Genomic DNA, 22,676 nt, shown 5'->3' with positions numbered 1-22,676 from the left:
AATTTGCTGACAGTACTTACTGCTTATATGTGATACGCATTATAATTAGAGGAGTATTGAAAGATGTTTGCTAGGTTCTCTCGTCCTAAACTGTGAGTAGTGAGCAGCCTTCTGAGCAAGGTTCACATTTCAGGTGGCCAACTAATGATGACTGGCACTAAAACCCAAAAGTGGGGTGTGCTAGGCTGATGTCTACTGGCTACCAACTTCAATTTTATTAGCACTGGATTGTATAGGCTACTAAAATTGTGATGTCACACGCATCTATTAACTTTGATTAAAATATCCAGAAATCTTCACAACTATTTCAGCATCTTCTTGAACATAAAGAAAATATTTAAAACGAATAATGCAATTCATCAGGATGCTTAATTATTATTTACACCCTTTGAATCAATTCTGCAATAAATTGAAACACCGAAAATTAAAAATGTGTTTTTAAGGCTTAGTACAGGCAACCTCCAATCACACGACATGACTTTGCCTTCATATGAAGCTCAGTCACCAGGGGTGGTCACACTTTGACCCCGACTCGTCTCTGCTGACAGGTTCCTCTGCTATGCGGCCCTGTCACTCAACCCTACTCACCAACAATGGCAGAAATTCCAGTATGTTTGTTTGGTTAAGGATGGCTCTCTGAAACCCCTGAACCTCTTCCAGATCCACAGCAGCCTTAGTCACACCCGTGTCAGTCCAAATCCAGACGACAGGAATAAAGTTCAGCCGCTGTCTCAAGAAGAGCCAAGCCATTTAGCATTTGTATCGCTTATGTTCTTCTACAATGGAGCAAACAGCTCTAAATCCACCTTGAAATGCACTTAGTAGAACATGTCAACATGTCAGCCTCCGTTGCGTACTACGTTCCGTCTTAATCCAGCCCATTGAACGTTGACAGTTGTCTGTGAGTCAGACATTCACAAGGCCTTTGTCACCTTAGCTTTTGGGTCGGAGCGATTCTGGTGAAGAGCAGAAACCTCAGACACAGGTTCAAACACACATTCTGGGTATTAAGATCAGGGGGAGAAGAAAATGCGATTCATAGTACCTTATGTAAACATGAGAGGCGTAGAAAAGACTCAACTGGGGTGAGGATTATCCTTGAGAAATGAATAGGGGGACATTTATGAGTGCTCAGTTGTGCTGCCAGTAACTAGCTGAAGGCTTGTCAATCTTGAGATCCCTTCAGGGCCTAGACAGAATACGGTGCCTGAGAATGAGGCCTTCAAGGAAGGATGGTATTCCCATCTTCAAGAAAATCATCTCCAGAATTTTTTGTTTTCTTTAAATGTAATTGAAAGCCCACTAAAAAACAATTCTACTGAGTCCAAGAACAACTTTTGGAAATACTCCTCTTCAAATATGTGATGGCTCTCTGATCTAAGAGTTGCATATCGTATTAGAATGTGTTAGAAAGATCCAGTCAACAATGAGCATCCCTTCTTGGCTTTGCTTCAACCGCAAATGCCGTTGGAAAAAAAAAGGTCAGCGCTAGTCAAGCACGAGATCCCATTGGTAGCCTAGTGGAGGTGTTTGAGAGCTTGTGAAATGAGCTTATCTGACCACTGATAAGAGCAGGGTACCCTCGGGAATTATCTAATACAATACACATGGCCGCCAACGTGGCTTTTATCAACGGAGATGTGTGTTTAAAAAAAATACTATTAAACAGAATCAAGCTTGTAGCTATGATTGCTTTGGGTTCAAACATGTTTAAGTCCAAAATAGTGTGTTTTTTGTATGTATTTGTTAAAAAAATAGAACAGTTCAGTTATATCTAACTTTGTGATGGAAGACCGTTGCATTTTAAGTCCAAAATAGTGCTCATTTGTTTTTATGTATGTACTAGTTGGAAAAAAATAGAACAGTTCAGTTGTATTTAACTTTGTGATGGAATACATTTGCATTTTAAGCTTTAAAAACTTCACACTTTAAATTTAAGGACTTATTTGTTCTTGCAAACCACCATTTATTATGTTATCAGACCAATACATTAAATTATAGTGACTTGAAGTAAAAAATCATGCTAATACTAACATAGAATGTATTTAAATATTCTCTGAATCACTTCTCTACTCAGTCAAGGGACAAAGTTGTCAACATTCATTTTCACGCAGAGAAGCGGGTGTAAATTTGTGGGGTGCCGGACATTCTGGTATAGTCTGGCGGGGTTTATCGTGGTAGCTTTGCAACTGTGAGATGGATGACATAAAGACCGTGCATTGTAGGCGATCTCTTAACTTGTCATCCATCACTGTCATCAGTTGGATGAACTCAATGCAAAAATAATGCATTGCACTTAGCGCCAGTATTATAATACTTTACTGCATCTACTGGATTTATACTAAAGTATGGATATTCACAAGTAATTAAAAAGAAAATATGAACATGTTTATGATCAAAGATCCCTTTGGGATGTAACTGTTATGAATAGTTAACAAAAATAGCCAATAGCGCATACGTAATTGCTTTTGAAAATGAATGTAGTTTGGCTGTAATTGGCTATTTAGCGAGTAACATTTTGGCAATGAATTGCTTATTGGCTGCCAATTTTTTAGTTTTTTAGCTCAGATTTGCTGCGATGAAGTTTGAAGGCAACAGTTGGTTTTTTGGGGATCATTTATTTCCAATCGTATATGTTTGAAATTGCTATTCTTGCTTGTGTGTTGTGAAAACGCACATTGTCAGAAGACACACGGAGGCTGAGCTGCAGGGTTGTGTTATATGATGCAGAAAGATTGCATGCAGGATTTGCCCCCTGGCTGCTGTCGATGCCTTCTTGATTGATTCATTTTCTCCTGTTTGGGCAATACAATCTGGATGAGGCCAGGCAAGTGGCGTGGAAATGAATCACACTCACAGAGCGCTGTAGAGAGGATCCGTGTCTGGGGTTCACGGGCTTGCTTGTGTTTATTTGTCACATATTTGTTGAGAGACCGCTTCTGTGGTATGTGTTGTGGTTGTGATTCTATGTGTGTGTAACATGGGAGCAAGCATTTCAGTGTGAAAGTGGGGTAATTGAATACAGTTTTTTTTAAATGCAGTGGTTACTGCTGTATTTAAGATTTTGGAAATTATGGTGACAAGAATTAGAATGCATTGTTAGTTTGCTTTTTTTTACATTTTTGGATGACATTTTGGTACATTTTGTTCTGTTTTGGACTTTGAAAGAGTTATTGTAAAACTCCATTGGAGTAATGCCATCTTACCTGTGATTAAAAAAATATGTATTGGATGAGTCAGTTGGAGCAGGACTCTCGTAGGTTAGTTTTCAGGTGGTTCATTCCAAGTTTCAATGAAGTTTTACATGGGATGGACTGTGAGATCCAATTTCCACACTATCTAGATTAGTTGACTTAAAAAAGGGCTTATCAGCTTCTCAAATTTTGTTTGAATGACCTCCTATTACATTTCTGTTACTCTGTAAGAGCCCTGTTTCTTTTCTACAAACACTTTTCATACTAATGCTTCAAACTTGTATTCTATTTGTGGTATCCTCAAAAATGTGCAAAACATTTCTTTAAAATCACTGTTTTTTAACTATAAGATGCTATTTTTTCCTCTCCACGTGCTTTTAACATTACTATAGATTAATCTTCATTTAATGTAGTATAACTTGTAGCTTAGTTCATTACACTCATTGCATTCCAACACTTTTTTACCTTGGCTGACTACACACTCCACCACAAATCACTCAAGTAAGACTTGAAGATCACAGCTTCAAAAAGCCAACATAACAACATTATCTGCACAAACCGATATGCAATACTGACCTTGAAAAATGGTTTTATTTTAAAAGAGGAAGGTTACAAACCTTTAAAAAAAAACCTGATAAGACTATTAACTTGTGTCTTGGTTGTCTCCCTCATTACCACAACAAGGGAGGATATACTGATAAAGTATATGCTTAAGATGCCTCATTTTTTTGCATGATATCTATTAAAGTTGTGTGAGTGATAATCTCCCGTGCTGGGATAGTGACTGGCAAGGCCACTCACTCCTCACTCTTCTGCTTTCTTCATTCACGCCTGAATTATTCAAAAAACAGGAAAGGGAGTGTCTGAAAATCAAAAGATGATAAAATGTTTCTCTAGCATGTACTCCGACGCTCGCTTCAGTCTTCTTCTTATCTGTACGTTATTCCAAATTACTTGAAGATAGTTGCAGTGTGAAGGTCAAGTTCATTTATGGGGGTCATTTTTAGTTACTGAGAGAAATGGGACCTCACGTTTCCTAATGTGATCTTGTCATTTCAGAGTTCTCACCATGGATTTCATTACTTTAAAAATACCCTTTATTATCGATTATGGAGAAATCCACCTTGACAAGCTCTGAGACTATTTATACTAGTACTTTAAAATCTTGTTTTATGGAAGCATTAAGATTTCATTAGAAGGACAGAGAGACGCTAGATAGTTTGAAATTCAATTATTGCCCCAGTAGTTGATTCAATTCTACTTAATTCCGACAGTAAAATTTGGCAATATGGTTTTACAGCCCCTCTATCTTTTATTAAATTAAAATTTAATATTTTTAATACATTCTTTTTGACTTTACTTTGTACTTTATACTTTTTACTTTAATGATGACTATGTTAATACTTTAGTCCTTTTTTTCTGTTTGTTTCATATGTACTGTTAACGGATGCACTTTTTTATATGTATCGTATCTTGTGCTGACCTGGCCTGCCTGTCAAATTTTTAAAGTGAATGTGGCCCCCGGGCCGAAAAGTTTGCTCAATAGACTGTCTGAGGTGTAAAAGCATGGTGGGGTTTTTTGTTTTTTTTTGTGTTTTTGTTTTGTATTTAAGTGCTGACAGGTGTTTTATGTTTTCATGTCAAATTTCCGATGCCACCTAAATTTATCGCACTTGTAGTCAGGCTTCTCTGTGGCCTTCTAAATCAGCGATGATCTGTAAAGTGACCTGTGTGACACAGACTGACCTTTTAAAGTCGTATGCCATTCCTGGGATTTCCTTACACACATTATGTATACACTCACTGCCCAATCCAATGATGTCACTGGTTGCTCAGGGCATTTGCATGTTCACATATATTTAGCAATAAATCCTCAAAATGGCTATGGTATCCCTTTTAAGGCTTCTTGAAATTATACCTTTAGGTTTCAAGCTCCTCATCCCTTGCATCATCTTGCACTGATCCATCGATATACCTTTTTATTCTTTCATTTTGGAGTACAGGGGAATGACTGACTCTAATCCATAGCCACAGAAGAGGTTTAAAATACTCCAGTTTCATTTAATCTTCCAGCTCAAACCAATCCAAGCTTGAAACTTGCTTTCTATGTGATTGGAATGGACAAATAAAGGTCTCCCCCAGAACTCTTGTGAAAAGGGTCTGTGTGTTCTGTGGATTAAGGTTGTGCGTGCTTTCTCTGTCTCTCTTTCTCAATCTGAAAAGAATGGAAAAAGGCTCACCTGCTCATGGAGTGTGACTCTTACAACTCACTTCAACAAAGTATGTAACCTATACAAAATAATGCAAATGATGCTTTGTAATGAATTGTAACCTGAGATATAAAGATGCAGTTATGTTAGGAACATGCTGTCCAATATTAAGTCAATCTAAAAAATGTGAATGGGTTACAATGCATTTACTCCTTAATTAGAACTTTCTTTTGTCTGAATACATGGTATATCTGCAATATCCATCTCAGAAACACACAAGTTAATGTTTTTTTTAATGTGATTTATATTTAACATTGCTTGTCATTATTACCTCTGTTTTTTTATGTGATTTATATATAACTTTGCTTGTGTTTCTTTCCTCTGTGTTTCTCTCACGCTCTCTCTCTCTCTCTCTCTCTCTCTCTCTCTCTCTCTCTCTCTCTCTCTCTCTCTCTCTCTCTCTCTCTCTCTCTCTCTCTCTCTCTCTCTCTCTCGCGCGCGCGCGCGCGCTCATATGGTGGAGCACGAGAGGAGCGTGCGGAAGGTTTTTCTACAGGCATAGAAAAAGACAGCTCATCTCTAGTAAACAAGGGTCCTTTGTAAATCGGCGCATGTTTTGTACTTTCCTGCTCCACCAACCGGGTGCTGATTGTCAAAACAACGCTGTCGCCTTGAATGGTAGTGTGCTAAGCTTTCTTCGCTCCCTTCACAGTTTCTCATCCTAAATATGTGCTTTTCCTTGTCCGAGCATTTAAGATGTATCTGTGTTATAGTTGGATGCTGGATCGGTGTAAGACTCACTAATGTTTTGACTAATACAACCGAGCTGTGATGAGACGCTTAAAATAATCAATCCCAAATGTTTTTGCCTTACAAATATCCTCCAAAACATGTCGTTGTAAATGTTTAGATTGTTTGTATATTGAAATTGCTTCACTGTCACTAGAGTACATCTGATCACAAAATAATAGTGTACACGTGTGTACATGTGTGTATACGTGTATGCACGTGTATGCATGTGTATGTGTGTATACGTGTATGCATGTGTATGTGTGTATACGTGTATGCATGTGTATGTGTGTATACGTGTATGTATGTGTGTGTGTGTTTGTGTGCATATATGTAGTATATGTCTATATATATAAATATATATGCACACTCACTATGCATAACTAAGATTGTACTGTATTATCAAATGTATTTTATTTTAATTCCTCGAAAGAAGCAATGAAACTGACTTGCATCTCTCCCCAAAATTATTCCCATGAATAATTCTTTACTGACAGTATCAATCAACACCAGTTAATTAGGTGTTCATGAGGGCCATTTTGTATACCAGCATGAGGGTGCTTCAAGTTCAAAAAAACAACACCCATGAAGGTGTGCTTGAGTGGTTTGGTGTAGAATATACACAACCTTTACTGCAATGCAACCTCATCCAAAACCCTTTGAATGAATTTAATCCTAGATTTACTTTTAACTCTTGGGAATTAGTGTCCATGTCACATTGTGTTGAAAGGAATCACTTTAAGGGAGAAGTCAAAATGCTCCTAATTACTATTAGACAGACTCATGCAAAAATTATGCATGAAATGAACAGGCAAAAATAATCCATCTATAGTTATGCATTTTACAAACCATTGTTGGTCTGTTGTCTCACAACACATTTAGTCGTATGTCTTCTCCTATTTGAATTTTAAGTATAATGGATTTTTTCAACATACACGTCCCTGTTGATCTTTAAGCCATCACACTGAAATAAGTGTTGATGTATGACATTTAAGCTATTGACCTTCTTGTGTTCATCTATCCTGTAGTGCCCAGGTAAATCCCTTTATGGAGGAAATGGGTGATAATGCAAACAGATAAGCACTGCTACCTGTTGACCACGGACAGGACTTGCTAAATCAAGACCCTATGACATAGTGCTCCATCAATGCTTGCCTCAATGACACCCACAAGGCATTGAGGCCTTATCTGTGGTGGCCCCTGCTTAGCATTCACGCCATTCCCACAAACAATGCCACCTCTTCCCGTTCAGTGGATCTGTGACTGACAGTGGGTGTTGGTGCACTTGTGTCTGACTTCAGCCTCTATCTGACACGGGGCTGTTTATCCAGTCCAAATCTCCCCAGCAAGACAAAATAGTGGGTGTGTGGCTTCCTAAACACTTCCCAAGTTGTTTGTCTAACTGGACTTTAATAATGGACCGGCTAAGTCCAGTTCTCCTTTCTGCTAGTTGGTTTCCTTCTCAAAACTATCTATAGTGGAAAGGCAGGCGATAGAAGGTGCCCAACCACAGAAAAAGTATAGCAGAAGTCCCTCTTAGGTAACCTGTATATACATTAAATTAAAAAGAAATGACTATTATACCAGATCTGGACTACTCTTGGATTAACAACCAAATTAGTCAATTGAAAGCCATATTCTGAACTCAGGTAAGTCGTGATAAAAAAAAAAAATAATTTTAATGATCTTTTAATTCAGGAGTAGGGAACCTATGGCCCGGGAGCCATATGTGGCTCTTTTGATGGGTGTATATATTTTTTTTTACTTTCAAAGTGGTGAAATGGATAATAAATGCTCACATTTCCATGTATTTTTACCTTTAAATTCTGAGTATGGCTCTCAAGAAATAATGTTTGAAAATATGAATTGTTTATGTCTGGCTCTCTTCGTCAAAAAGGTTCCCGACCCCCGTTTTAATTGAATAAATGGATAAAGCAATGTTATCTGTACTTTTTGGGTGAACAAGTAACGGCATTTCTATTACAGCTCATAAAGTTGTCTCAAGTAATATCAGAACAGAGGATCTAGGAATCCAATATCTTTATGATGGTCCCTGTGAAGCAGAGCCATAATGAAAGTTCTCTAATAAGCCCCTGTGATCAGCATAGCCCTCTTGCCCGTTGTTATTTATGAATGGCAGATTTTGACAAGGCGGCACTTCAGGTGGGGAGCTACTGATTACGTGATACCAGCAAATGAGGAATGTGAGCAGGATACCCGCTTACTTTCACCTCCCAAAACCTAAAATCTTGAGTGCCTGGCATCATCATAACGCTACTTCTTTATGTAGTGAGGAAGAGAAAGGGTGGAGTTGGTCGGCGGTGCTCAGATAGTGGTGATGTTTGATCTGAAGGTCGCCAGCCTCTTGCTGGTGTTGAGAGACACTTGGCAGATGAGGCAGACTCTTATTTAATAACATGAAGGGGAAGCGGACCTTTTTCTCATAATTAGGCCTAATTACACAGTAGGTGTGGACAGACAGCTCAAGAAGAGACAAACTGCCTTTATCCAGAGACTTAGACTCAGATTACCCAGAGCTGTCTTATCTGTTACAGGTAGCAGAAGCTTCAAACCCCTTCTGATGCTTTCTCCCTATTTCTGGAATATTAGGTGAACATCTTTAATGAGATAAGGAGAAATATCAGATGAGTTGTATCCGGTGTAGAGTTACTTTGCATTGAAATTTTGATCTGGATATATTTTTTTCCGGAAGGGTTAGGGGAAATCCTGCAGACTTTTTGTTTGGGTTTTGAGTATTTGGGTTTGTGGGTGACTGGAACTGGATATGCATCATGGTCATTGTTCATTAATGTTCAGAAAATGGGAATTTTGACGCCTGATTAAACAGAAGAAGCAGTCCAATGGGGAGTCATAGTAGGGGAAAGTTGCCATTGTACTCATCTTGTATACAAAGTTTAGTTTGGCAATTTACAGACCTTCACAAAGACACGTCCATTGCTGTCCTCTTGCTAATGTTGTTTTTTTTTAAGGTAACATGATTTGCCAGTGAAAAGTTGAACCCCCCATGGTTTTTAGTCAGTAAAAACAAACTGCTCTGTCCATGAGTCATAGTTCCACATTTGGCCTTGAGTAAGGACAATAAGTAAACCTTAATCCACCTGTTATCAAGGTGAGCCTCTGACTGTCACACACTCCCGCAGACAGTCGACATTGACTCGGAATGCAGATTTAACCACCCATTAGCTTTAAACAACAGAACCACAATTGTTGGCTTTTGCCATTTTCTTCATACCACACTAAAACGAGTTTGTACAGTTGTTGATCGAAACTAGTTGGGAAAGATGATTACCGTAGTATTGGTTTGTTGAGACAATATCAGTGGAGATATGTATATTTCATTCATTCATAGTCTGTACCATTGTCAATAGCACTTATCCTTGTCAGGACTTTGGGCAAAAGGCAAACTACACCCTAGATGGGTCGCAGGGCACAGATTGAGATAGACAGCCATTCACAATCACAGTGCCGCTGAGTGGGATGCGTATGTACATTTTATGACAATATTTTGGTCTACGTGTAGTTATAGTCAACATTAACAAGATGACATAAAAGCGTCAGCTTTTACACGTGCCCCTAGAAATGAGACTACTGAAATTGTTCATTGTAATTAAGCTGTCACAAGTTACAATTTATGTTGTATTGAGTAATAGGGGTGTTGTGCTATAGTCTGGAAAGAGGATGTCGACAATAACTACAGACTTTGCATCAGATTGCTGCAGGGTTTATAGCCCCTCATTGGTACACTTTTTCCCCGTTTTCTGTCTGTTTGTGTGTGGCAGCTTGTTAGCAATGTGTGCCCATTTTACCCTTTTCTAACTCAGGCCTTATGTCACTGTTCAATGGGTTTTAACAGCAGTATTACTTGTGTTTTTGTTCTTCAGCAGGCATCAGGTCTTCCTGTGACTTGATGAACTTGGGTGATGTCTCAGTCAGCTCCGTCTCCAATCTACACCCTGAGGGGTTCCAATGGGGCCTTCAACACCCTCCATTTCTCTTGCGATCGAGGTGACACTCCCCTTCTCTTCTCTGGGTAAGACATTTTTAACCATTTCATAAAATGCAAAAGCATTTTATCCTCAAACTCAAAATGTCATAGCTTATTAATTATGGTACATATCTATAACATAATGTAGAGGATAAACTCAGCTAGGAACCTAGAAACTGGCAATGTGGGAAGTAGTTATGGATATTTTCAATTTTACAGATCTGGGAAAGGTGCTATCCATGTCTGGAATTTGGAAAACAGGAGGCCAGAGAGAATTATACAAGGTCATTCTGGGAGTTCAGTTATCTGGATTAACACACTTCCCTGGGAAGATACACTCATTAGGTGAGTATACTGTCCATACAGATTTTGATTTTGCTTCCCTTACCATAATCGACAATGTATTTTTGTCTTCTCTTTCTAAGCCAGGGAAGGGATATGAAAATCTGTCTTTGGGATTTGAGTCAAGCTCGTTCTCAGCTGGTGGACTCACTGAATACAGGAAGTGTTGGATTCTGTCAGTGTTCCTTACTGGAGACAGGGCCGAGGACCTGCCTACTCGCTTTTGCCGGAAAAGAAACTGAGGAGGTGAGAGCAACTTGCAAGGACAAAATATAAGAACAGTCATCTGCACATATTTATCTATATTTAGCTGGCTCATATTCATGTCTCACTATTCCATAGGGCTGTATCCATCTAAATTTTCCATTGGATGCCCCTTTACTTTACCATTACATTTAGATTAGGTTTAAATGAGGAGCTTTTATGATCATTTTTGTGCCATTCTTGACACCCAATGGCTTCTTATGTTAACTTCTGAATCAGTGCTGGCAGAGGGCAATCTTCTAGGCATTTCTTCTTGCCTACAGATTCATGTTACTTCCTCTAGCGTGTAGGAACTACACTTGAAAGGCTCAGAACAGTCACCTGATCCAACCAAATGTGCCTCTACTAACCCCCCAACCAGGGGGACCAGGCACCAAGGCGTCTTTGACTCCACAGCACCTCAATAATGCCATTGTCCCAACAGACACAGACAGAAATAGACACACATGCAACATCCCAGATCAAGAAGGAGGTCACTGTTGATTTTTTTTGCCATTTTTTTCCCTTTCCGCTCAATTAAACAGGCATAACTGGTCCAGACAGATGGTTATCGTGCTCAAATATGACGCCCATGATTAGAAGCAATGATACTTACATGTTTGGCAGTATTTGGCACCATTGTTTTTCCATAGCCATGGCTGAAATTGTTTGGTTGGGGAAATGTGCAATCAAGTAGGTAGAATAGCTTATCAGTTATTTTGACTTTGGTTTATCCCTTTCTAATTGTGGCAGTGAACAATTCATTAATAGCATATATGCTTTATTTATGGGCCAGGTGATGAATAGCTTGAATAGAAGTTCTCTTGGGGCAATGACATGTACTTTAAAAGCCACTTTATCAAGAATTTGTGTAAGCATGCTGGACAGAAAATAACAGATAGATTGCCTAAAGGCCTTTTGAATTGTGGCCTAATTAGAATGAATAACCAAATCGTTAATATGGATTAAGTAGATAGGTGACTTTTAGCAATGTGTATAGCCACAAGTTTTAGACAGTCGATCCATTTAGAAACTGTACTATTATATGCACAAAAAGAAAATTCAGGGTATATATAACGTGGATTTATTACAGACACTGTGATATATTGGTTTGTGCAACATTATGTATTATTATTTGCAACATTATTTGTCCCAAATATATATTGTACAAAGGTGTGGTAATCCATATATGTATTATAAATATTATTGTTAACTTTTTCCCCTTTTCTCTCCAGATCATGATCGTTGAGCTACCCAGTAAGAATGTGTTGTGCCGCCTGGTACCCGATTTGAAACTGGGGATGGTCATGTGTGTCAAGCTTTGGCAGGTAAGCAATGAGCCTTTGGAAAGGTTCAAATTCTACTATATCTTGTAAATATTATAAGTTTTTCTTCGGTTATTTAAATGAAAGGCTATATACACCAAGATGAATGATAGCTTAAAGGGGCATTGACAGTTGTCCTTGTATTTCAATTGAAACACAAATCCAATAGCGAGAGAGGATAGAAAAAGCATAACTTCATAAATAAAAAAAGGAGATTCTACTCTATTATTCCTTTTACTTGTTATATTAAAAATATACATTTAAAAGAAAAAAAGTATTTCTGCTGGAATTTGGATTTTTGCTTATGGAGGGCAGTTTTTCTGTATATATTTTTTCATGTTTTCTTGCTTGGTACTGGTGTGTTAGCTACCCATAACAAGGTGTACCGACAAAAAATTGAACAAAAATGCACGTGCAAGACGTGGCACATCATTTAAAGTGCGACAGCTCGTCTTGGACCATTTTTCCAAGCATTTCTTCTCAACTTGCAAAGTCCCAACACTGTAATTAGGCTGTTTTGGAATGGGTAGGGGTTCTCAGTCATATATCAGCCTGCAGCTGTACATCCAATGTGATCCCAGCATAAGTTTGCTTTCTGTTTTGTAAATTAACCAGTCCTGTAATTATTTTGATGGTTAACAATTGATGTGTTGACTTTTGAGCTTTGTGGGTGGTTGTTTTGAACATTCTTTAATTAGACAGTAAAAAGATACTACCTTCAATTTCATTAACATATATTTATATGGATGTGAGTGGGAAGCAGAATTGAAAAAGATACATAATTCTCTAGATGTATTCTTGTCTTAAAAGTTGACGGAACTTCTCTAGAGTTCTGATTTTTTTTGACAGTGAAAGCTTTGAAAAGTGTGGGAAGAAAGAGCACTACATGTGAATTGGACTTAAGTTGGGTTTGTGAGTTTTTGGAGTCCCCGTGAACAGAAGTGATGTATGATCTGTAAGGCTTTTGTTGTGAGCCCAAGCTGGCGAGGAAAAGGAAATGTTTCTATACAGATATCTATCACTCTCAGCTCATCACTAGGAAATGATTCGTTCCTGATGTTAAAACATTTTCATTCCACTGTTGACGATTCAGCAGGACAACATGATTCAGGGGAGTTACATGACCAATGTGTAAATATCGTGTAGCAGACACTGGTTTCATTTGTTTTAACCGACTGTGGGTTATTAATAGAGAGGAAATAAAGTTTGGTATTGATGTGCAAATGTTGCCTGCTGAATTTCAAAACTTGAGTTGAAATTTGCCTTGACATGAAAAGCTTTAACGCTTTGTTTTCTTATGCTTTTTTTTTATAATAGAGGGACAATGTGCTTTAACTTTTCAACAATCAAATATGAATGCACCCAATCAAAAGTCTCATTTTTAATGATTGACCCTGCACAATTTTACTATTTTCAGTGAATTGAACCTGTTAAAATGTTTAATCACATATAGATTTGGACTTTAAAACCACAACTTTTTCCTCCATACACAAACTACGCAAAATTCTATTCACTCAGCCATCAATTTTCAACATCACTTATGATTCACATAAAATATCTCATCTATTCTTATCGATTTCCTGACAAAAATCCATAATTAAATTTATTGGCCAAAAATTTACTCAATCCAAAAATTCAAAAAGTTGCTCCAGTCTTACTCTGCAGGAGGTCATAATAATTTAAACCATTCTTTGTCATACATTGGGCATTTTTGCTAGATTTCATATCGACACAGTCCAAAACATAACTTGATTGGGCGCCTATAACAAGTCACCATCCATCTCTGCAGCTGTTGTATTCTGATGAACTTCTCCTATAGTTTCTATTCCCATTCCAGCCGAGAGCCCCCGTGTAGAAAAGCCTGCGTAGGATATAATGAATTAGGTGTCTACCCAGGGTTCCCTGACCTCTGGCCCATAACATCGTCAATCAAGGAGGTCTTACATTTTACTGAAACGGTGGGCCCCAAAATTCTAAGCCCATCCAGACCCTGGTGGCAAGCAGAGGCAGCTGATTTTCACTTGTTATTATTTGTTTTCATAATCCCTTTAGTGGTCATCCTGGATGATATTTTTGGATGAAAAACATGAGTCTTGTCGAATATTTGTTTAAAAAAGTTAAGTAAGAGAAATACATTGTGTTAATGAGAGGAGGACTTAAAGATATATGAAAATATCTTCCCCTTCTGGCACATATGGAAAAAATTTGCTTCTTTTTTTTTTTGCTCGTCATTTAAAGGCACATTTTTATGCCATGAAGTCGTTGTAGTCTTAATAAATATCGATGTTAAGGAAAAATGGCCTTTCTTTGTTGTTTGTGCTATTTCCAACCAATCAAAAATGGTTGATGGTTAAACATCACAAGTTGTAGTTGCTATGATTTCTCAACTTTCAACTCTTCGTGTCCTTTTCTCCCTCATAAGAGGGATGTGAAACCCAGCTATTTTATCAGCCCACCTGTATATTCTCTTTCATTGAAGTAATTTATAGACTCTGTGCATTGGCAACTCTGCACCACCACTCCTCTACCTTTCTGATCCTATATACACTTTACTAGAGGAAGGCAGGAAGCACTAAGAGGTTATCAGCGACTGCCAACTACTCAGAGATGTAGCTTCATCATCCTTCCGAAGCTTTGCTTATTATGGGTCTTTTTTCCTTTCTTCACATTTAACTCTCGCGGCGCCATTGATGATAGACATCCAGTCACTTGGTTTGTTTCATTCTGTTGTGAATTGATTTGCCGCAATCAGTCAATAGTATTTGTCTTACAAATGTGTTTTTTTTTACCGTGTGTATTATTTCATGGTTTGTGATTCCGAAGGGGATTTTCTTTCTTAAAATAGTGATCGAAATCTACTGAACAGTTATGATCATGTTTTTCTGAGATGATAACATGTATGTATGGATTCTTAAGAAATAGGACAGGTTTTGTTAGAACATTGCTTCATCTCGTTTTTGGGAAATTTCTTGGTTGCAATAGCAAGACAGACAAAGACACACAAAACATTGTAGACCTAGTTAAAAAAACTGGAGCCACACACTGGAAATTCACAAGTTAATGCACTGCAATAATATAAACTGAGGGAGACTAAGACAGAATTTCTTGGTGGTATTTTCAGCATTTAAATTTATTGCAATATGCATTCTGGTTACTGATAACAATAAACTAGGTTTTTAGCCAGAAAATAAATAACTAATGAAAAAAAACAATACTTCTGAGAACATTATTAGCTTTTTGTCTCAGTTAGTATATCGAAGAGGAGTAAATTGAGCAGTGGTGTAATGAAGTGCTGTTAAGAGAAAACAGCAGCTTGATGAATGAGGCCCAAAGTGACTCTGTGGGTGTCAGCAGAAGCTTCCAGCAAGATAACCTCTGCTCTGCTGGGCTTCCAGTATCACACAGCAGTAAAGGCCATTTTGCCAGTAAAGTCCTCTTGAAGCCAAGTCCTCACTGATTTTTTTTCTTCTTCCCTTATCTTCCTGTCTCACCTTTAGCCACAGTCAGGTCCTGGACCCCTTTTGCTGGCTGGCTATGAAGACGGTTCACTATTGTTATGGGACATAACCCAGAGGTCCAAACTGAGTCAAACCAAAGTCCACCATGAGCCTGTCATGTGCCTGACCTTTGACCCAGAAATTCTGAAGGGCATATCTGCATCTTCGGAGAAAAATCTCTCCACGTGGATCCTGGACCAACAGAATAACTTTCAGGTTAGTTGGGCCCAGAAAATAGGCCGTTTAGTCATATTTAATTCTCATAATAGACCTGGTGTTGAAGAGCTAATGATTGGTGGATCCATGCTAATATAAAGTTGTAGTTTATTCCAAATCCCATCAAAACATTTCCATAATTCCAATATTGAATATCAAATCTGGTGAAATGCTAAAAGTGGAACTGGGAATGTTTAAGAAGGTATTTTCTATAAATCAACTGTAAAGCGGATGTCACTCAAAATTGCAACCACCCACTCATATAGTGCTTACTCATTAGTTATGCGTCATAATATTATAGTGACATACTAAAAACAGTACAGGATTTTTTTTTAAATTGCTAACTTTGCAATCATAATAAATTCCTTCTCACAATACTTAATTTAGCAGTTAAAGCACACCCTAAAATGTCACGGAAAACCCATTCCCTCTCACAGATAGCCACACTTTTCCCGAACACAAAACGAGGCAAAACACATGAAAATATCACTCGAACGTGGAACTCGTAACTCATTTTACGTAACAGTCGACGCCTCCGAGACCTCACGCCTCATTACAAGCCATATATTCTCTCAATTTCATGAGCGAAAAGAGAATGCGTCCATTTTAGAGCCAACCTCCATGAATCAGAGGGTCGGCAAAGAACCCAAAGCCGATCGAATACGCGCCCCAACACTCCGAAACTTGTTTTTCTTTCCAGGCTTTTCACAAATGAATGCTTGAATGAGAAATATTTGCAAAGCCTTGTTTTGCTTTCCCTCTTTAACGGCGTCTGTAAATATAGTACGGTGGTGGATGTTGTCCGATTGACCAAATAAGAAAAGAATGCTTATTTTGTGTATTTAGCTTAAGCAACAAAATATTGATTCAGTTTGTAATCCAGGACAGGAAAGAAAAAGCACATGCAAAGAGAGCAAAAGCATATCCACTAGGGGATTTTAAATTATTACTAAGTGTAGCTCAGTGTGAAGTCCAGACAGCAACGTTCAGTTCCTCCCACAGAAGTATTTTTGTGTGGCAGTCGTCGGAGGGTGGGCAGAAGGGAACTGCTGGGTGGCGCAGGTCCTGACGGACGACCCCTGAGAGGTAATAAAAATATCAAAACCTTGGAGGCCCCTTAACTAAACAAAAAACACATCTGCAGTAAAGGGAACAGTAGACACAGTGGGAAGCTGCAATAAAGGTTGAGGAGGCTCTAAGTGCCACAGTATCCCACTCCTTATGAATTACTGCTTTTTACGTGGCCCCCATTGTGGAGTTAACTGGCAAGCCAGATAAATGTTCCGAGTTGTGAAAGGAAGGGAAAAGTAAATGAGACAAAACTTGCCATAGTCAAGATTTACCAGAGCTCAATGTTTTTTTGAAGTTGCCTTATCAAGGCCAGATAAAGATGGATTTCTTTGGGAATTGTGGTTAATGCGATGCATATGGTTCTCAAGTGGTTTTTATCTGTTGGATGACCTTACCGTGCCAGTGCATCATTTTCCGTTCAGGTTTTTTGTTTTGTTTTTGTGAGTGTATGTTTTGGGATTGCGTGGTAGGATTTAGAAACTGTTAAGTTGGATAGATATATATTGAGAAGCTTATTCAATGTACTGATGGAGCATGGATTTATGTTCCTTCAGAAGGGGCGGAAGAAAAAACTGGTTGCCTCATACAGGCAAAATTAAGAAGATTTGTTATAGGAACTGTGTTAATGTTTTTTTGAAGATATGGGTTCGATCAAGGGTGTCAGACTCGGGTTGATTCGCAGGCCGCTTTAACGTCAACTTGATTTCACGTGGCCCGGACCATTTTAGATGTAATATTTAGATTTTTTTTTTATAAATGGTTTTAAAGAACTGAATTTAAAGCCCTGAATATTCAGGTTTTTTTTTAGATCTAAAACAATGTTTATTTTAGCTTTTTTTAAATATATTTTTAGATTTTACAGAATGATTTTTGAACTAAAAACGGAAAAAACAGATTAAAAATGACTATTATTGATTTAAAAGGGGGGGAAATCAGGAAATATAATATACATCTATACTCTTCATTTTAATTTGATCCTAAAACAGAAAGTCGGCACTTATGATTTACTTTCCCGGGCCACACTAAATGGTGCGGCGGGCCATATTTGGCCCCCAGGCCGCCACTTTCACACTAGTGGGTTAGATTATTTAGGAAAAATGCTTTTTTTTTGGGGTGGCACAATATTGATATATATTCAATACTTAAAAACTTACACTTAAAATAACTCATTCATTGTATGTTGATTTCTTGCAAAGCACTGAACAGGGAAATCAAAGTTTCTCACCAGTTTTAATTATTTTGCTGACAATAAATCAAGGATGGGCTAGTCTAGAAAACAAACCTCACAAGTCTTTATTTGTAAGCCTTGTGTTTTTTTTTCTAAATGGAAATGCTCACTTGTTTGACACATCCATCTCTTGTCAGCCAAAGCCAAGCTCTGACAGGCAAGGTGACAAAAGGCTGTAATCTCCTCCTTCGTGAGTGTGATTCAGGTCCAGGGTGTGTCAGAAATGCCTGTGAAAAGCCTTCTCGTCGATGGGCTCCAGTGAGTGAGCGATGATGGGATGTTTCAGTGGATCAGTGCGAACGACAAGACTGAAGGGAAGATGAGGGAGAAAAGTGGAACATGGTACGAACACTAGTTGCCAAATGAATGTTTCTCATTTGGAAGAGATACTGCAAAGAAAGCCTTTAGTGTGAAATTATGTATTTGAGCCAAAAGAATGTCTCCTGAGCAGCAATGGTAACAGCTTTTTTATTCTATAAAAAAAAAATACAAATCTCCAAGAGCACTGGTGTGAAAGTGGTGGCCCGGGGGCCAAATCTGGCCCACTGCATCATTTTTTGTGGCCCAGGAAAGTAAATCATGAGTGCTGACTCTGTTTTAGAATCAAATTAAAAGGATAGATATAGATGTATGTTATATTTCCTGATATTCCCCCTTTTAAATCAATAATTGTAATTTTTGAATCATTTTTTCTGTGTGTTTAGTTCAAAAATCATATTGTAAAATGTAAAAAATATATCTAAAAAAATACATTGTTTCAGATCTATAAAAAACTGAATATTCGGGGCCTTTAATCCAGTTAATTTAATCAATTTATTTAAAAAAAATCTAAATATTATATCTAAAATGGTCTAGTAGTATACTAATTTGCATAATAAAAGCAATGAGATATTTTTTATGAAAATGTTTCAAACAGTACTTCCGTCTCTGCCAAAACTAGGAAAAAGTATTACAATAGATTTTATCTTGGTGTACATCTATTCGGCTTTTAAATAGGTTAGAAAAACAACATCACTTCCTAAAAAAAAATATAAATGGCTAATCCATGTTGAAAATGACCATATCCCTTGACACAATACCTCTACATTATTCATCCATTCCGATTTAGTACTTCCAAATGACCCTCTAATAAAACAAATGCCCTTTCCTGACGCAAATTTTTGAATAGAAAACAAACACAAACAGACACTTTAACCCATCATTATCAGGCCTCTAATTCAAACCAGATGGAGAGAGGTCGTAGCATACCAACTTCTTGAGGTAATAACAAACCTCCAAACAATCTGTCACCCCAAAGTTTTCTCTGCACCAGTGTAGCTCGGCTTGTTTGGTCTAGGCAGCCACACACGGACGCTGTTGGTACCCGTGATGATAGCGAGATTAATATTATCCAAGAAAAGGAGGGCACAAAGGGGGTTATGTACTCTCTCTCCCTTCTACGCAAAGCTTTCTTTTCTGATCAATGGCATTCCCCTCTGCTCTCTTTCACTTGCATTCCTCTTTATCCACTCGGACAGTGAGTACCTGGCTTATATCTTCCACATACGGCTTGTGTATAGCTGCAACCCCGGAACAGGAGCAGATAAATTCAGCGACATATCTTTCTATGCAAGACCATTAGTCTCCTTAGTCACAAGCCATGAAGTCAATTTTACGCTGTTCAGTTGGATTCCAGACCCTTTGGAGATCCAGATGTTTTGCGATGCATGGCGTGTTCCAGCTGAGATCACCAGCCTTGCAGGAAGAGCACGTTTCTCTTCCGAGGAATGCCCACCTCCAAAAAAAGACTAATTTATTATGAGATGTCAAAAGTTGTGCCCCTTTAGTGAGACTTCTTGAAACACTGTAGCTCACAGAGGAACAGATCTGTAGCTAATCCTTAGCAGGCAGGCATTACAAATGCGTATTAATCGCGGGTATTCGTTTTGCGGGACAGAATGTGATTCATTAGAGGTGCTTAAAGCAACAAATCGTCTGCAAACAAGCATTTCACCAGTAGAGCTTCTCTCTCGCTTACAAACTGTGACAAGGGTAACTCAAGCGCCTTGTGCTTGTAGTGTAGCCCCTCCTAAACGCTAAACCAAATAGAGGAACGCAGAGAGATTTGGTCATGGCCCTCATCCCCTAATGTTTTATGCTTGATGATTGAGACTGGGAGTTTATGGGCCTCGATCTGCAGAAATTTAACCGTATTCTTGGATCCTTGTCATTGAAAAAACTGAATCTCTTTATCATTGTTTGTGTTGTATGTAATGTCGTAATTGTTTGATTTACTTCCCCATTTAAAGTATTGTTTTTCCTTCTTTTCTGTGAATATCTGACACGAGAGATTAGGTTTTCTAATTTAGTTATTGCTCTTTTTTTTATTTCTATCTGCATTTCAAGAAGAAACAAAAAGAAACATCCGCTACTGCTTTGCGCAAAAAAGGGCAGGTCATGTCTTGTTTCAATTCAAAGCTTCACATTCAATGCAGCTGATGTGGTAATATTTTAATGAATGGTGTGGATTAAAAAAATCATTTATTGCTCTGCTATACCCTCCAGGCCACTTCTTATTATGTTGATTCATATGTATATTTATATTTAATGTGGATAAAAGATATCTACATTCCAATAGTTGCAACATTATATTCATTTTTGTTGTATTTCTTTTGTTTTTGATAGCTTCAAGACAACATAACTCTAACCAACCCTGGTGTTTCCCAGCTAAGTCTTAGAAAAGATGGCAAACTTTTAGCATCAGCTGGATGGGACCACCGGGTACGGATATTTAACTGGAAAAAACTACGACCTCTGGCAGTTCTGCAGTATCACAGTGATCTGGTGCTCAGTGTTGCTTTCTCTGACCACAAAGACCCTAGACAAAGACTTTTAGCTGCTGGATCCAAAGACCAACGTATCAGCCTGTGGTCTATATTCAATCAGGAACCTGGCAAATGCTAACCCTCAGGAGGAATGAAATGTGAATGCTCAATGGCAATGTTGAGTCTGGAACGGGGTAACTAACCTTAAACCCCCAAAAAGCTGATGACTACCGACAGTGATCTCTGAAGAAGTGAAGATGTCAAAATATCATCTTTCCTATTGACGGACTGAAGCAGTCAAGCACTAACAACATGCAGCATTTTAAGGGAATGGTAAGGTGACCAATCATTGGCTGCGAATTGAGTTGAAGGTATGAACAGCAAATGACAAAGTCAGTTCCTACTAACACATTTCTTCTTCTGATCACACATCTCTGAAATTCTGTGATTGTGTTTACTTACTTGCTGTTAGATTTGCTCCAGTGGACTTGAATATAAGTGTGTACGACGCACCTGAGCAGATATATAATCCTGTGTTATTACAGGAGGTTAGCACAGACATTGTGGGTTAAACTGAGCTGCGTTTGTCAAACATAGCTAATCGCAGCAGGCCTGAGCAACACAGGACCTGATTTCATATAACAGCTGTTGCATTCTTGGTTAACATTACCGTTTCTTGAATAGCTATTATTTTCATTTTGACAAGGTTTTCCACATACAACATACTGCGAAAATTGACTACATATTTGTTGGGATTTATTAATGTAAAACTTTGGTATCAATAGCAATTACCGTAGTTTTCAGACTATAATGTGCACCTGAATATCTGATTTTTTTTTTATACAAAAATAGTTTTAAAAAGTTATTTTAGGTTTTTTGCTAAGTCTTTCTCCGTTGTTTTTTATAAGTTATCTGTGTTTCTACCGTTTTACCATGGCAAAATAATAAATCCATCCACTGCCAATGGCGTAGAGCGCCCTCTTGCAGTGCAATTTAAAAATAACATGCGGAATCATCCAATAATGTCGGATTAATTTCACACATAAATCGCACTGGAGTATAAGTCGCACCCATGACAAAACTAATAAAGAACTATGACTTATAGTCCGGAAAATACGGTACTTAAACTCAAAAAGCAGAACTAATTCAAATATTTTTCACTTTTTGTTTATCAACAATAAGGTTACCAAAGATTTGGATCTCACTCAACGTACGTAGGTGTAGCTGGACAATATTATAAAAGGATATACGAACATCCCCTCAGCGGCTTGGTTTTCAGGACATGTTTTCCTTGTACCCCGCAGAGGTCCGTCTAGGCCTTTTGTCCCTGACCCCTCTGCTGACATCTCCCATTCATGATAGCTTCCTAAGTCCCATGTTAGCTTTGAACAAACAGCAGCTTCGGCGTGGGCCAGCTTCCGCCCTGGCTCTGATAAATCAAATGCCAGCTCCGTCGGTGCAGATGTCTGCTGAATGGAGCAGACAGCAACCTGCTGCTCGGAGGAGTGGATGGTGGACCTCGTAAATCACCTCATAATGGATGTTTTAGGAAGTCAATAAATGGAAGGGGACGCCCCCCGCTACAATAGCCCACGAGCTTCACTTATCACCCAACGTGTGTCTTCTTTGGCTTGGAAGGTCAAAGTTCACTTTGGCTTTAGGGTAGGGCATCGTTGCAAGTTTTTACCGTTGGAAAATGTTCATGGGAGCTTTTAACCTGTTTTGAGGCCTATGTTTAGTTGTATTTAGCT

The 22,676-nt window shown here is 38.3% G+C and overlaps 1 protein-coding gene across 1 annotated transcript; it reads left to right on the top strand.

The window, feature by feature from the left end:
* The first annotated feature begins 6,009 nt into the window (after positions 1–6,009).
* Positions 6,010–21,708, top strand: LOC144195655 (guanine nucleotide-binding protein subunit beta-like protein 1). The gene is made up of 7 exons (XM_077715444.1): positions 6,010–6,082; positions 10,096–10,244; positions 10,419–10,544; positions 10,625–10,787; positions 12,020–12,112; positions 15,607–15,822; positions 20,786–21,708. Exons 2-7 carry the CDS (start codon positions 10,135–10,137, stop codon positions 21,062–21,064), a joined length of 987 nt encoding a protein of 328 aa, XP_077571570.1. The 5' UTR covers positions 6,010–6,082; positions 10,096–10,134; the 3' UTR covers positions 21,065–21,708.
* Positions 21,709–22,676: the final 968 nt, after the last annotated feature.

The sequence above is a fragment of the Stigmatopora nigra genome, chromosome 4 (assembly GCF_051989575.1).
Source record: "Stigmatopora nigra isolate UIUO_SnigA chromosome 4, RoL_Snig_1.1, whole genome shotgun sequence".
NCBI classification, from domain to species: Eukaryota; Metazoa; Chordata; class Actinopteri; order Syngnathiformes; family Syngnathidae; genus Stigmatopora; species Stigmatopora nigra.
Note: the sequence above shows the minus strand (reverse complement) of the source record. Positions and strands in the feature narration are given on the sequence as shown.

Excerpts from the sequence above, each read along its gene's own strand:
- LOC144195655 (XM_077715444.1), top strand. The coding sequence starts at position 10,135 with ATGTCTCAGTCAGCTCCGTCTCCAATCTACACCCTGAGGGGTTCCAAT. Across the intron at positions 10,545-10,624 it reads TGGGAAGATACACTCATTAG|CCAGGGAAGGGATATGAAAA; the intron begins GTGAGTATACTG and ends TCTCTTTCTAAG. Across the intron at positions 10,788-12,019 it reads CCGGAAAAGAAACTGAGGAG|ATCATGATCGTTGAGCTACC; the intron begins GTGAGAGCAACT and ends TTTTCTCTCCAG.